The 13,717-nt window shown below is 44.0% G+C and overlaps 1 protein-coding gene across 3 annotated transcripts in view; it reads left to right on the top strand.

Annotated features, from left to right (window-relative positions):
• LOC103188467 overlaps positions 1–13,469 on the top strand; it is a 40,004-nt gene extending 26,535 nt beyond the window's left edge. The window contains exons 5-12 of one of the 3 annotated variants that reach the window (XM_042337313.1): positions 1,445–1,585; positions 2,551–2,711; positions 4,359–4,457; positions 8,124–8,269; positions 9,370–9,541; positions 10,590–10,702; positions 12,292–12,376; positions 13,115–13,469. In XM_042337313.1, the coding sequence (XP_042193247.1) occupies positions 1,445–1,585; positions 2,551–2,711; positions 4,359–4,457; positions 8,124–8,269; positions 9,370–9,541; positions 10,590–10,702; positions 12,292–12,376; positions 13,115–13,171 (974 nt within the window). In that variant the 3' untranslated portion in view covers positions 13,172–13,469. Of the gene's footprint in view, positions 1–1,444; positions 1,586–2,550; positions 2,712–4,358; positions 4,458–8,123; positions 8,270–9,369; positions 9,542–10,254; positions 10,410–10,589; positions 10,703–12,291; positions 12,377–13,114 lie in introns of those variants that run through there. The other 2 variants (XM_042337314.1, XM_042337315.1) reach the window with 2 other exon arrangements.
• Positions 13,470–13,717: the final 248 nt, after the last annotated feature.

Genomic DNA, 13,717 nt, shown 5'->3' with positions numbered 1-13,717 from the left:
TGAGCCTGATGCACGTTGGTGTTCCATTGTGCCAAACTTCCATCCCACCTTAAGCACATCTCTCAGTTTACATTGTTTACTTCTCTTGCTGGAGAGATGAATTAATATTCATTCATTATTTTTGACATCCTCCACACATCAATATCCACAGAGCACAGATAATTGTAATCCCATGACATATGGAATTGAGTCTAGACAATTGCACTGCGGTCCATTCGTTTTCAAGATTGATTTGATGGTTTCTATGTGATTGAATAATGTCAAAAAGCCAGGTTTTAATCGTTATGCAAAGTGATTGAGGGGATTTCCAATCATGGGTGGCCATGGTTGGTGCCTTTGTTGTGTTTGCACCAAAACTGGAAGCTTAGAAACACAGAAACAGAAGTAGGCCTTTCAGCCCCTCGAGCCTGTTCCACCATTCTTTAAGATCAGACTACAAAACGTGCTTTAGCTAATCTACCCATTGGAACTGATTGTTATAATTTCCAGCAGCAAATCTGTTTTGGGGTATTATAGAAGATAATGCACAACTGCTCGAAGATAATTAGAATGACCAAGAAAGCAAGATTATCTACCTTTATAGGGACTTATTGTTTCTTTGAATCAGAAGACTTCCGCACTCCAATCTTCATTCAGACAATATCTACAGAACCTTGTTGCTGAGTGAAAAGACTAAGGTAGAATAGGTTCAATTGAAGTGAAGATCCGTTGGAGATTGTTGAGCTATATACAGGTCGCAGCAGTGGAGCGCACTGGGAGCCAATATGGAAGGTGTCTGCTAACATCATGGCATCAGAGCATCAAAATTGTTTTGAAGGTGTGATCCCAAACCTCAAGCGCCTCAGTCTACCAGGTAGGTAATCTTGTTCTTCTAGTTTTGAATAAAGAAAGCTGACAACCTTTCAGTAGATTCAACATTGCCAGTTATTGTGTTTGTTGGTGTCAGTCAGTGGGGTGGATGGAGTTTGTTGGCATTGTGGAATTTGTTGGTACCAGTATCATGGGGATTGCCAGTTCTGGTGTTATTGTAATTGTTTCTGGTTGTGACTGACTTTCGTGTTGGAATTAATCATTGGAATTAGTGAAATTTTGGTACTGCCAGTGTGATGGTGTTTATCAATGCTAATGCTGTAGCTATTTATATATTCTGGTGATGTGGAAATTGTGCTGAATATTTGATGTTTATTGATACTGGTTTTGGTCACCTTTTGGGTGGCTCAAATCTACAAAGATTGTGAATATCTTGGGCTGGCTGTTGCTTTCACTCCTCATATTTACTCTTTCATTTTATTCAGTACTAGAGAATGATCCACACATCTTACCTGTAATGATTACAAAACGAATATGGAGTGTCCAGTTTGCTTCCTGACATCTTGTTTGACAGCAGTGACAGTTCTGCGTTCTGTGACCTCTGACTGAGAAAGTGCTCATTTTGACTTCACAGCTATGTCTCACTACATCACTGCTGAGATCTCCATATCTAAAGAGAAGAAATTCCAACTATTAACATTGATAGATACTCCTGGGCTGGTGGACGGGGAAGGAGTCTACCCATTTGATCTGAACGAGGTGCTGATCTGGCTGGGTAAGGTTCCATTCTGTTGCAGTGAAGAAATCGGAAAGTAGTGAGTAATAATGCAGTAATTCGGTTGATTAATTCTGGGATTGGTTTGAAGCCAAGAAATTAAATAGTACTCACTCCCCTGACCTCTTCAGTCACTCAACTCCATACACTCCTCGCTCACTCTTTCACTCACTCCCTCGCCCACTCAGCTCCATGTTGTCCTGAGTTGCTCAGCCCACACATCGCTACTCAGCCCGGCTTTCTGAACTATTGAGGAGACAAACTCGCAATTCCATCTTCTCCTGAATTATGCAGCAGGCAACAGATCACTGAGCACAAGTTGGTCAGATTCAGGCCCACTCAGCTCAGGCTCTTGTTGAAAATACCTGCTCAGACTTAGAAATTGATCATCTCTATCTCATCTGTCTGAAGTGGTCACTGTTAGATATCCCCTCTCTGAGGTTGTAGAGTTAGCTAATCTATTTTGCAATCTTATTTGCTTTTGCAAAGACCCCCTCTCACACACACACACTCACGCACGCATGTACAGGTTGGATTGACAGCACAGTCAGCAGTAGTTTAGTATTGGGGATGGGGGTTGGGAAGGGCCTAGTCTTTTTTCGCAGAAAGGAAGTGCTTTTCTATGGATGAGAAAATCTAGTCTATTGTATGATGTGAGAGACCAGACTGCTGCAATCCACCCGTAACATGTACAGGGCATGTGTGCCACCATCCAACTGTGCGCGTGATGACATCGTTTTGTGCAGTTATAGACGGATGTTCCACCAAACACACAAATGCACATGGAGAAATGAAGCAGAAGTAAACCATTTGTGCTTTGTCAGTGTTCAATTTCAAAACCCAGTTTTTGTGCTGGAGGCCCCTGTCATCCAAACACTGTCTATAAATCTGTGTCCAATTTGGGATTTACCAATTCATTGTTGAGTGAGTCTATTCACCCCAGCCTGCTTTTGTTGTTTGTCAAGGTGAACAAGCTGACCTCATCCTTATTTTCTTTGACCCCGTGGGTAAGGCCAATTGCAAGCGGTTGCTGGATATTGTACTCAAGCTGAAAGACACACGTGGAGATAACCTGCACTTCTACTTGAGCAACGCCAACTTGCTGACAAACTCAAACGAAAGCAAGGTTTGTGACCTTTGAATTCTTTTCTTCACTACTCTTTCCCCTTTTGCCTCCTCTTCTGAAGTGCACCGTTGTTTCAAGCCAACTATAGTTGTACATCCACCAGTAACTCTCCAGTCAGTTAGAAAGCGAATATCAAGCTTTCATCAAAGGGTCATCACATCGTCTCACCCCCTCCCTTGCCTCCTTCAAGGCCCGTCTCAAAACCTTCCTCTTCGACCATGCTTTTGATCATTTCCCGACAATAACAATAATAATTTGGTCACTCAATCCACGACTGTTTGTGGGGACGCTGCTGTGCGTAATTGACTGCCGTGTTTCACCCATAAAATATACAGTCAATTCACTTTACAGTATATTCTGTGAAGCGCTTTGAGATGTCTCAAAAACGTGATAAGGCGCTATATCAAATGCAAGGATTAATATTATTATTTCCCTCTGACACCTCCCTTGCCTTCCACCCCTATTAACACCTGCTCCCAGTTCAGGTAAAACCTTTCACTGTCCAGCAACTTGGGATGGGAAAGGCGCTATATAAATGCAGTTTGTTGTGTTTGTTGCATTGCCTCTGAGTCACTATTAATGAATCCCATTGCAAACTGCAGCATTTTGACCCCGATTATGTCAGATGAGTCACAAACTGTGCTAGTTCTTCTTCCACAATGGATGACTGTCCCAGGATCATATGAATAAATATATGAACAAGATCATTTGGCTCAATGAGCTTGCTTTACCATTTTCTTAAATTATGGCAGATCTGTAACTCAATTCCATTTGCCTACCCTATCTCTATAACCTCTGACGTTAACTAGCCAAGTATTTATCTGCTTCCCCCTGAAACATTCCCACCGACTCTGCATTAAGTACTTCAAGAAACGCAGTTCCATAACTGAGTAAAGAAATGTCTTTTGATTTCACTACGAGCAGGTCTATCACACTGATTTGTTAGATTTTGCTCTGATTATGTCCTGTTCTAATGATGAATGTTTCTTTCTGTCTTGTGAAAAGGATGAAGGATTATGAATGTGTTTGTGTCACTTTATACATCACCCATTCTGTTGTCGTAAACACCTTGGCTCCTATGCACTAAAGTCAGCTTCAAATTTACAACACTCAAGCTGAATCTATTGTGAAATATTGGAAAATAAAATGCCATTGTTATGTTTCGTCCACAAAAATACAGTCAATCAATATTACAGTGAGATAAGGCACTATTCCAAATGCAAGGATTATTATTGTTATTTCTATTTATGTTTTTTTTGTTACCTCATGATTATTGTTACCTCATGATTATTACGTGGAGTCCACCCCTCAGTGGTTAGAGCACTCGCTTTGCAAGCGAGAGACCTGAGGTCAATTCCAGGCAGAGGGCGAAACCTTGGGCAAGTTTCCTTACTCCACACAGAGCCTAATAATAATCCCTCCAAAAACCCAAAGCAATAATAAATTGGTCATTTTCAATCTGCGACTGTTTGTGGGACATTGCTGTGCGCAATTGGTTGCCGCGTTCGCCCACAAATATACAGTCAATTCACTTTACAGTATATTCTATGAAGCGCTTTGGGACGTCCTCCCGACGTGAAAAGCGCTATATCAAATGCAAGGATTATTATTATTATTATTTTTGAAAACAATTTTTCTTTATTTCAGAATGTAATCCTGAATATAATTCAGGAGATGAACCTTTACCCTGGGCTTGGCGGTTATGCTTCTAACATTCAGGCTTTCTACATCCCCAACCCAAAGAAGGTAAGCAAGCATTTTGTCTGCTCTCCAGGCACAGAAGATCAGCAAGTTGCACTGAGGTGACCATCTCTATCCATAACCTGCTTTAGGTTTTAAACACATAGGAATCGACTGCCCAAACATAGTGGCAACTCCATGGTGCACCAGTATGTAGGGTGAGCGCTCAGATGCATGTACATACTCTTCAAAAACTACAACTACTTGCATTTATATAGCGCCCTTCACATAGAGTAGCATCTTCACATGGCAGAGACAGATGCTGCGAAGGGGGAGGGGCGAGAGAGGTGACAATAAGCATGAACAAAGCGGTAACTTTTAAGGTGGGTGTTCAAGGCGGACAGAACGGTAGCAAGCCAGAGGGGCAGAGGCATGGAGTTCCAGAGATTAGGGGCGAAGTGACAGAAAGATTGACCAATTTATTGCAAAGTGTATTGATTGATCGGATGTCACCATTACCGACAAGGCCATCTCCGATCACCACTTCATCTCCTTCACCACCTCCACCCCCCCTCCCCACCTCCACCAGACCCACCACCATCTTCTACCGCCCCTGGAAGAAGTTACCCCCACAATCCCTAACCGCTGCCTTGGAGTCCTCTGAACTCCTCTCCCTCTGGCCTTCAACCCTCACTGACCCCTCTTCTCCTCTCACCCTCCTCCACAACACCCTCTCCTCCACACTCGATACTCTTGCCCCCATCACCTCCCATACTGTCTCCTACTCTCGCTCCTCCCCCTGGTTCACCACCCACCTCCGCTCACTGAAGAGCCAGGTGCGGGCTGCTGAACGCACCTGCCTCAAATCTGGCCTAACGGTCCACCGACAAATCTGGCTGGACCTCCTCAAAATCTACCGCTCCACTCTAGCCTCGGCCAAGTCGTCCTTCTACTCCAGGATAATCCTGGAGGCGAAGAACAACCCCAGGCTTCTGTTTTCTACCACATCCCGACTCCTCCGTCCCCCCCGCCACCCCGTGCAGGTCATCTCCTCCAACCTTCACTGCGAGGAGATGCTGGATTTCCTTGAATCCAAAATCAAGGGAATCCGCTCCGCGGTCACTCCCCCTCCAACTTCCACCCACCCCCACCCCCTCCCTCCCACACTCCGACTCCTACCCATCCTCCCCTACACACCTTCGTACCCGTTTCCCCACCCTCTGTCACCAAACTCATCCTGTCCCTGAAACCCACCACCTGCTCCCTTGACCCCATCCCCACTCCTTATCTCCAGCTCCACCTCCTTGCCCCACATATCACAGACATCATCAACCTGTCCCTCTCCTCTGGCTCTGTTCCCATTCCCCTAAAAACTGCCATCATCACTCCCATTGAAAAAACCCTCCCTTGATGCGTCGCAGCTATCAAGCTACCGGCCCATCTCCAACCTCCCCTTCCTGTCCAAGGTCCTTGAAAGAGTTGTCGCCTCCCAGCTGCGCTCTTTCCTCTCCACCCATGCACTATTCGAACCCCTTCAGTTGGGTTTCCGTGCTGCCCATAGCACAGAAACTGCCCTGGTCAAGGTCACCAATGACATCTTGACCATCTGCGACCAGGGCTCCCTCTGCCTCCTCGTCCTCCTCGACCTATCGGCAGCATTCGATACGGTCGACCACGCTATCCTCCTCCACCGCTTGTCCTCCCACCTCAACCTTCAAGGCCCTGTCCTTGAGTGGCTTAGGTCGTACCTCTCCCACCGTCTTCATTTTGTTTCCACAAACGGCTTTTCCTCCACCTCGTGCGGTGTCCCTCAGGGCTCTGTCCTCGGTCCCCTCCTCTTCACCCTCTATATGCTCCCCCTTGATGACATCATCCGCAGACATGGGGTTAACTCTATCTTTTCTCCTCTACCCTCAACTCCACGACCCCCGATGTCCTGACAGCTGCCTGTCTGACATTGAGTCCTGGACGAGAGACAACTTTCTTCAGCTCAACGTGCGTAAAACTGAGGCCCTCCTGATTGGCTCACGTCAGCGCCTCCGCACCTCAGGCGCTGACAGCATCAGCATCCAAGGCTGCACTCTCCACCTCTCAAAGCCAGTCAGGAACCTCGGCATTCTGTTCGACCCTGAGCTGTCCTTTCTCCCTCATATCCACGCCACAACTGGCACCGCCTTCCATCACCTCCGGAATATCGCCAGACTACGGCACTACCTCACCCCTCACGCTGCTGAAACTCTGGTCCACGCCTTTATCACCTCAAGGCTGGACTATGGGAACTCTCTCCTCGCCGGCCTTCCCGGCACCTCCCTCCACAAGCTGCAGGTCATTCAGAACTCTGCAGCTCGTGTACTGTCCCGCACCAGGCTTCGCGACCACATCACTCCCACCCTCGCTCGCCTCCACTGGCTCCCCATCCCCCAGAGGATCGAATTCAAGATCCTCATCCTCACCTACAAGGCCATTCACGGCCTCGCTCCCTCCTACCTCTCCGACCTACTATCCCCCTACTTACCTGCCCGTACCCTCCGTTCCTCTGGCTCCGGTCTGCTCCACATCCCCCGCCCCAACCGCCCTACCATCGGTGGCTGGGCCTTCAGCCTCTCAGCCCCGAGGCTCTGGAACTATCCCCCAGTGCCTTCGCCGCCTCCTCCCTTTCCTCCTTCAAGGCCGGTCTCAAGACCTTTCTCTTTGACCGTGTCTTCAGCTCCTCTCTCAACTCTCTACCCCCTCCTCGCCCCCTCCCTTCCCTCCCCTCACCCTGACCATTTCCCCCCTCCTCGCTCCCCCCCTTCCCTCCTCTCACCCTGACCATTTCCCCCCCTGCTCGGGTCCTGACCCAACTGTCCAGCGCTTTGGGATGTCCTCCCGACGTGAAAAGCGCTCTATAAATGGAATCTTCTCGTTGTTGATTGATTGATTGATTGTGTATTTTGTAGGCAAAAATCTGCAAGCTCAGGTTGTGCTTGATGGTTAAGGGGTTTTTACTGAGTCGCACATGGGCAGATCGCAGGCTACCTGGTCAGTTCTGTTGGAGATGCTCTGTCTTTTGGGGGAGGCGCAATTTCCAACTTGACTGAAAACCAATATAGTTCAGATCTTGAGAAAAAGCTGAACGTTAACTGTTTTTCTTTCAGTTCTTATTTTTTTGCTTTTGTTTTCCGTTTTTCTGTATTGCTCAGTCTCTGTAAATGATAATAATCCTTGCATTTGATACAGCGCCTTATCACGTCTTCGAGACGTCTCAAAGCGCTTCACAGAATACACTGTAAAGTGAATTGACTGTATATTTTGTGGGGAAAATGTGACTAGTCATCAGCCCATCAATCTTGACCTGGCCACAGGGAGCTAGCCTTACCATCTTATACAGCATATAGCCTCCTATCTATGATGGATGTGGATCTTGCCTAACTGATGCACGATAGACATGATTTGACCTATATGGAGCAGCTTTCCTAGTTTCATTCCCGCAAGAAGATTAATGATATATATAATAATAATTATGTTGTACCAAAGCAGGGGAAAGGCTGACATACAAGAAGCGCATGTTTAGTGCAGAGCAGGCTTAGCTCCAGACTGACTGTATTGCATTAGAGGTCACTAGAGGTGATTTTGGAGGGTAAATGTATATAAAAGCCTGCTCCAGGGAGAGATGTTCCAGAATTAACAAGGTCAATTGCCGCAGTGTTGTACCTTTATCATTTGTAATGCCATCAGTTTGATCTCCTCCAGAGCAATCGTTATGTGAATCAGATCGACAAACTGTGCGCCACCATTGACGAGAAGGTGGACCAGACTGTGGAGAATGCTCTTAAACAACTGGAAAAGGACTGTGACCAGATCATTGAGTTAATCACGAAACAATTCAAACAAAGCAAGTAGGTTTCTTCCACTTGATATTCCGCAGCTTTTCCCTGTCGCTCTACGTTTTCCAAACGGTTAGTTGTTCGAGCAGTCTCATCTTCCTGCATGAAGCAGTCTCCACAATATTTCCTGGAGGCCTGAACTTCTGAGGATAAGTTCTGCAGGTCTTAGTATTCCTTTAATATTCAAATTATTGAATGAATGCAAAGTGAAATGGAGATGGGATGAACACAGTGTCTGCAGCACTGACTTCCAGGCTCCGGACATTGTGGTTCTTCTGGCCAAAGGGTCTAAAAAGATCTTTAAATTACAGTCCATAGTGGCAGGTTGTGGGGGTTTGGGACTTGCTGAATTCTGAGGCTTGGTTTATTTTCTGAGTAATTTTGCTGCTCCCATTATCAGAAAGATAGTGTGAGACTTCATGGGCACACTATAGAAACTTCACCCAAGGGATTTTCAATATTTTAGCCTTATGTCAGGATGTAGAAATCTAGGATCTTCTAGTTGGAAGTCCTTTAGATCTGCTTGGGCCACACACCATTCCTGAATATGTAGGCAGCAAATCTCCTATCTTTTAAATTAAGTGTGCCAAGTGTTGTTCCTCTCTCCCTGATGATGAATTAGTATCAACACTCCCCTGTGCACACCTCCTTGCACCACCACATCATTGTAATTGGGAAAGTGTGGAGAAGTTGCTGGCAACCGCCAGCGCACCCCATGTCCTACTACTTCATGGCAGCATATGTTGGACTTCCAACGTTGTGTGATTCATTTCATTTTAGAACATTAGCTTGCAGGCATCTGCAATAGGTACCCGCTGAGCCATACGAACAACAGAGTCTCAGATTTAGAGAGTGCGTTTTTGTGGATGTGGGATCAGTACAGAATTGGATATGGCCGTGGTATTCCCACAAGACTGTATAGCCTCCTGATATTGATCACATATGAAGAATCGCCATGTGGAGAGGAGTAATTGTTCCTGGATATCTGTAACTGTATTCCAGGATGATACATCACCTCCATGAGAGGAAGGCAAGAAATTTGGTGAGGGCAGGGGAGGAGAAAGAAACAAAATGTCCACTTTTCTATACTAATTGTTCCCATCCTGTTGCAGACAGAATTCAATATCAAATCTGAAGATTCATCTGAAGTGTTACCTGTTGAAGATATTTGGCTTCCTACTGCCTGTACTGTTTGTACTGAGCGTTTTACTAAACCTCCTTTCCAGAAATTTTCTCCTGAAGATCTTCAATGAGAAGTCTCTGAATGTTCTCCTGACTTTTTCGGTACATATGGCTCTTTATGCTGTTTACTGTCATTTCTTTCAGTAAGGATCCAAAGGCAACAATTTAAGCTTAGTGCTTTTTGGATAGGAAACTTCGCTTTGCAAAGAAGGAAATGGCGGGAGGGAGAGGGCAGAATCAAAGAGATCAGTAGTTTGATGGGTTTGAAAGCAGAGAGGGAGGGAGGAAGCTTAGGGTGGAGAGATTGTGGAAGAGAGTTCCAGAAAGCAGGAGCATAGTATCTGAAAGGAATAATGCCAGATCTAAAACTAAATGTCTTCTGTGTTATTTGTTATCAATGCAGTCTTTGAAAAGTTTAGCTTTTTTGGATTTGCATATACATGATTTAATTTTATAATTAAAATAAAATGTCATTTATCATTTAAAACCATTACTACACAGTTGCATTATTTATACATATCTTAAAATTAGAACGGAAGCTTGGAGGTGAATGTGGAATGCAGAATGTCATTAAGCAGAAATCAATTAATTTGTGTAAAAGGGAGCTAGAGGAAAGCTTGATGGAGGAAAGGGATTAGACAGATAATAAGCTTCCAAAAAGTAATAAAATGAAGGAGCTGGTTCAATGGGCCAAATAAATTACACCAGTTTTTATTCGTAGTACAAATTATGTCTTGCCTGACACCAAAGTACTATTGTTGGGGTAAGACTGCATGATATTCCTCATGCTGATCCTGACATTAACTTTTCTGAAGCCTTAGTGTGCAACACAAGCTGTCCTTCGGATGAGATATTAAACCGAGATCCAGTCTGTCTGTTCAGGTGGACATCAAAGATCCTATGGGCCTATTTGAGAAGAACCCCTCAGATAAAATTTATCATTTACTTCATGGCTGTTTGTGGGACATTGCTATGCAGTAATTGGCTGCCAAGCTTGCCTACAACATAGTTACTACACTGTACAGTAAATCCTGTGAACTGCTTTAATACTTCTTCCTGATGGGAAAGGCACTATATTGAGTGTAAGTATTATTCTTTATTATTATTTCTTGCTGAAAGCTTCTGTGACTGACTGTTCTTTACTTCACAGAGTTTTTTACTGGCTACATGGGATTGGATACCAATTGAAAACCAGTTTTATACCCTGCTTATGTTCTTAGGAATGTGCTATCTATCTATCAGGGTGCCTCAACGCTATATGAGGTATGATAGTGTGTCTCATACAAAATATATAGGTCTGTTTCAGCTGTGTAACATGTCTGCTAACTAAGCAAGTAAATTAAGGATTGCGAGGTAGATTTTTAGGTATAGAAGTGCAAGCCGGTGGATATTAGAATAGGAACAATAAATGTGTACAAAATGTAAATGTTTTCATTAGCAGAAGCAGAGAAGGATTGCATATCATTATTAGTCATTAACAGTTGGTTTCAATGCAAACCTGTTATTAACAACGCTAACAGCAGGTTCACATTAAAAGGTTCACTGTGCAGGTTCACAGTGACTGGGTTGAAGTCCATAAGGTGAGTTTTATGTGGATTGTAGAACAGGATGCTTTAAATAATAATAGTCCTTGCATTTGATATAGTACCTTATCACTTCTTCGAGACGTCTCAAAGCACTTCACAAAATATACTGTAAAGTGAATTGACAGTATATTTTGTTGGCGAAACGCGGCAGCCAATTGCGCACAGCAGCGTCCCACAAACAGTCGTGGATTGAGTGACCCAATTTTTTGGGGGGAAGGAATTATTACCCCTGGAAAAGCGATCTGCCAATCAACTAACAATCGGGTTTCCACTTAATGCTAGGTACACAGAGGCTTGTGGAGTAAGGAAACTTGCCCAACATTTCGCCCTACTCCCTTGCTCTAAACACTGAGCTAGAGGACTCCTCACTCTCTCTCTCTCTCTATCTCTCTATATATATATAGCTGTACCTGTTGCAGCTTCGCTTGCAAACAAAGGATCCAATGTGGAATGTAGATTGACACACAGACAGACATTTCATCTTTATCTATACTCATCTGGGAGGACTCCTGTGGGAAGACTTTGTTCTTCAGTTTCATTTAGTAGGCCTTCTCTCTTTTGTCTAGCATTTTTGCTTATCCTTGAATTTTCACTTGGGCATCTTTATAATGATAAATATAAATGTATAATTTGTATTTATAATTTATATAAATAAATTTATAATTTATATAAATAAATTTATAATTTATTTAAAAACTGGGACGTCCTCACGACGTGAAAGGTGCTGTAAACATATAATTTTGTTGTTGTTGCCGTGGCTTAGCTTCGTCTGTTCTTTATTTTGTTCCCACCGCCACTTGGCTACGTGCATGCTCTGTGACGCAGGATGTCACAGCGCCATTGTCAGCCAGCATGGCCACCAGGTGTAACTGCAGTCTGTGCGTACATACATAGGTGCTCCATGATGCACGATGCCGCAGCGCCCCTTTGACTTGGAGGCCACCAGGTGTAACTGCAGCAAAAAACGCAAAACTGAAATAACTCATAAACCATAGGAGATATCCGAAAACAAATATGCCCATGTCACTCCCAGATGCAAGAACTTTCTGATGAGGTATAAATCATATCTCTACATCAATCGGTTATTGAGAGCCTTCTTGAAGCGCAGACAAACATTCTCGTTTTATTAGTATATGATAATAGATATATAATAATAAGAGATCTCTAGTCTGTGCTGAGAAGAGGTAGTCTTAAAGCAGCTGGGCCGAGCCAATTTGTCAAAAATGTGTAATGGTCAACATTATTCCTGTTTTTCCTGTTTCCCAGGTTGAAACCAACTCTATCTAAAAAATCAAAGCGAAAGATGACACTCTGGCTTCAGTTTGTCAAGAATGTTGCAAAACCTAAACAGGTAAAATCACCAGGAAAATGTTTCAAAAGGTCAGCTTAATAGCTGCGGTTTAATTTTGTAAATGCAGCAAACAAATGGGTTTGAGCTCTTAATGGATTAGCAGCTAGTACCATATAATTTGTCGATTAACACAGCTGCACATAAAATATGTGAGTGTATCTCCACTGTATCCAGATCACAGCCAGGATACACAGAATAGAAAGAGTGGAAAAAGGCCCAGAAACCATTGAGTCCATCCCGGGATAATTCTCCATTCCACTTCCAACCCATTAATCTTTAAAACACACTTGGCTGAACATCCTTGATTGTGAAAAGTGACTATCAATGTCTGCGGCTGCTGCACAAACCTTTACAAAGATTGTTACCCTGAGTTACTGCTGTGTACAAAAAAAAAACACCTTTCACGTTGCAAGGACCTCCCAAGGTGCTGAACAGTCAGGGATTTGGATCCGAACTGGGGGTTTGAGATTCAGGGAGGGTGGAGGGCAGAGAGAGTAAGATTATGTGTGGGCCTGGGCTTGATTCCTGTCTAAATAATAGAACTAGTTTTCTATATGTCTCTTTCAAATCTGATTAGCAGAACCAGGTCTGAACAATTGCTTTGGCTTGGCCTGGATTGTAATTCTGCAGTGAGACACATGGAGTAAAATGTAAAAATGGCCAGTTTCTGTATTGTAACATTCTGCTTGTCATTTTTTAATTGCTGCAAAACAAATCTTTGTGTCTGTCTGTTAACAGATTCAGCTGCGAAAAGCTTACTCAGCTCTGAAAGCATCAAATAGCGAAAACAAGTAAATGGACCAAACAACAGCATTGAGGATGTCATCTCTGGACACTGAACACTTCTAGTTACTTCTGTCACACTCTTGGTTAGGTTCATCCGTTGTACCAGCGAAGCACCAACGCTTGCTGAGGGACATCCTAAAGTCTCACCTTCCAAGGATGTCAGTGTTAACGTATGCCCGTTGGGGCCTTTACCTGTAAATAAATCCAGTTATGGTCTGTGCCAGGTGACCGGGTGGGGTGTGTGGGGTGGGGGGGTGATGAATATGACCCATTACTGATGTGTAATTATATTGTTGTACTGTGAGGTACTGCCAAGACCAGATTGCTCAAATGCTTGTTATAGATTTATATGAAGAGTTTTCTCAAGGTCACAAGATTGTCTTAGATGAAGTAAGCCCTTTGGCCCATCCGATCGCATCCCTCCAGATTATCAAACCTTCATCTTCACATCACAGCAACGAGTCATTTCTTAAACAACTCCAATGTCCTAGCCTCACTCAATCATCCATCCCAGCAACCTGCCCTTGTCATGAATTACCCACTGGGTAAAGAAAT

Source organism: Callorhinchus milii, unplaced genomic scaffold (genome assembly GCF_018977255.1).
Source record: "Callorhinchus milii isolate IMCB2004 unplaced genomic scaffold, IMCB_Cmil_1.0 Scaffold8, whole genome shotgun sequence".
Classification (NCBI taxonomy): domain Eukaryota; kingdom Metazoa; phylum Chordata; class Chondrichthyes; order Chimaeriformes; family Callorhinchidae; genus Callorhinchus; species Callorhinchus milii.
This window is presented reverse-complemented; position numbering and strand designations above follow the sequence as displayed.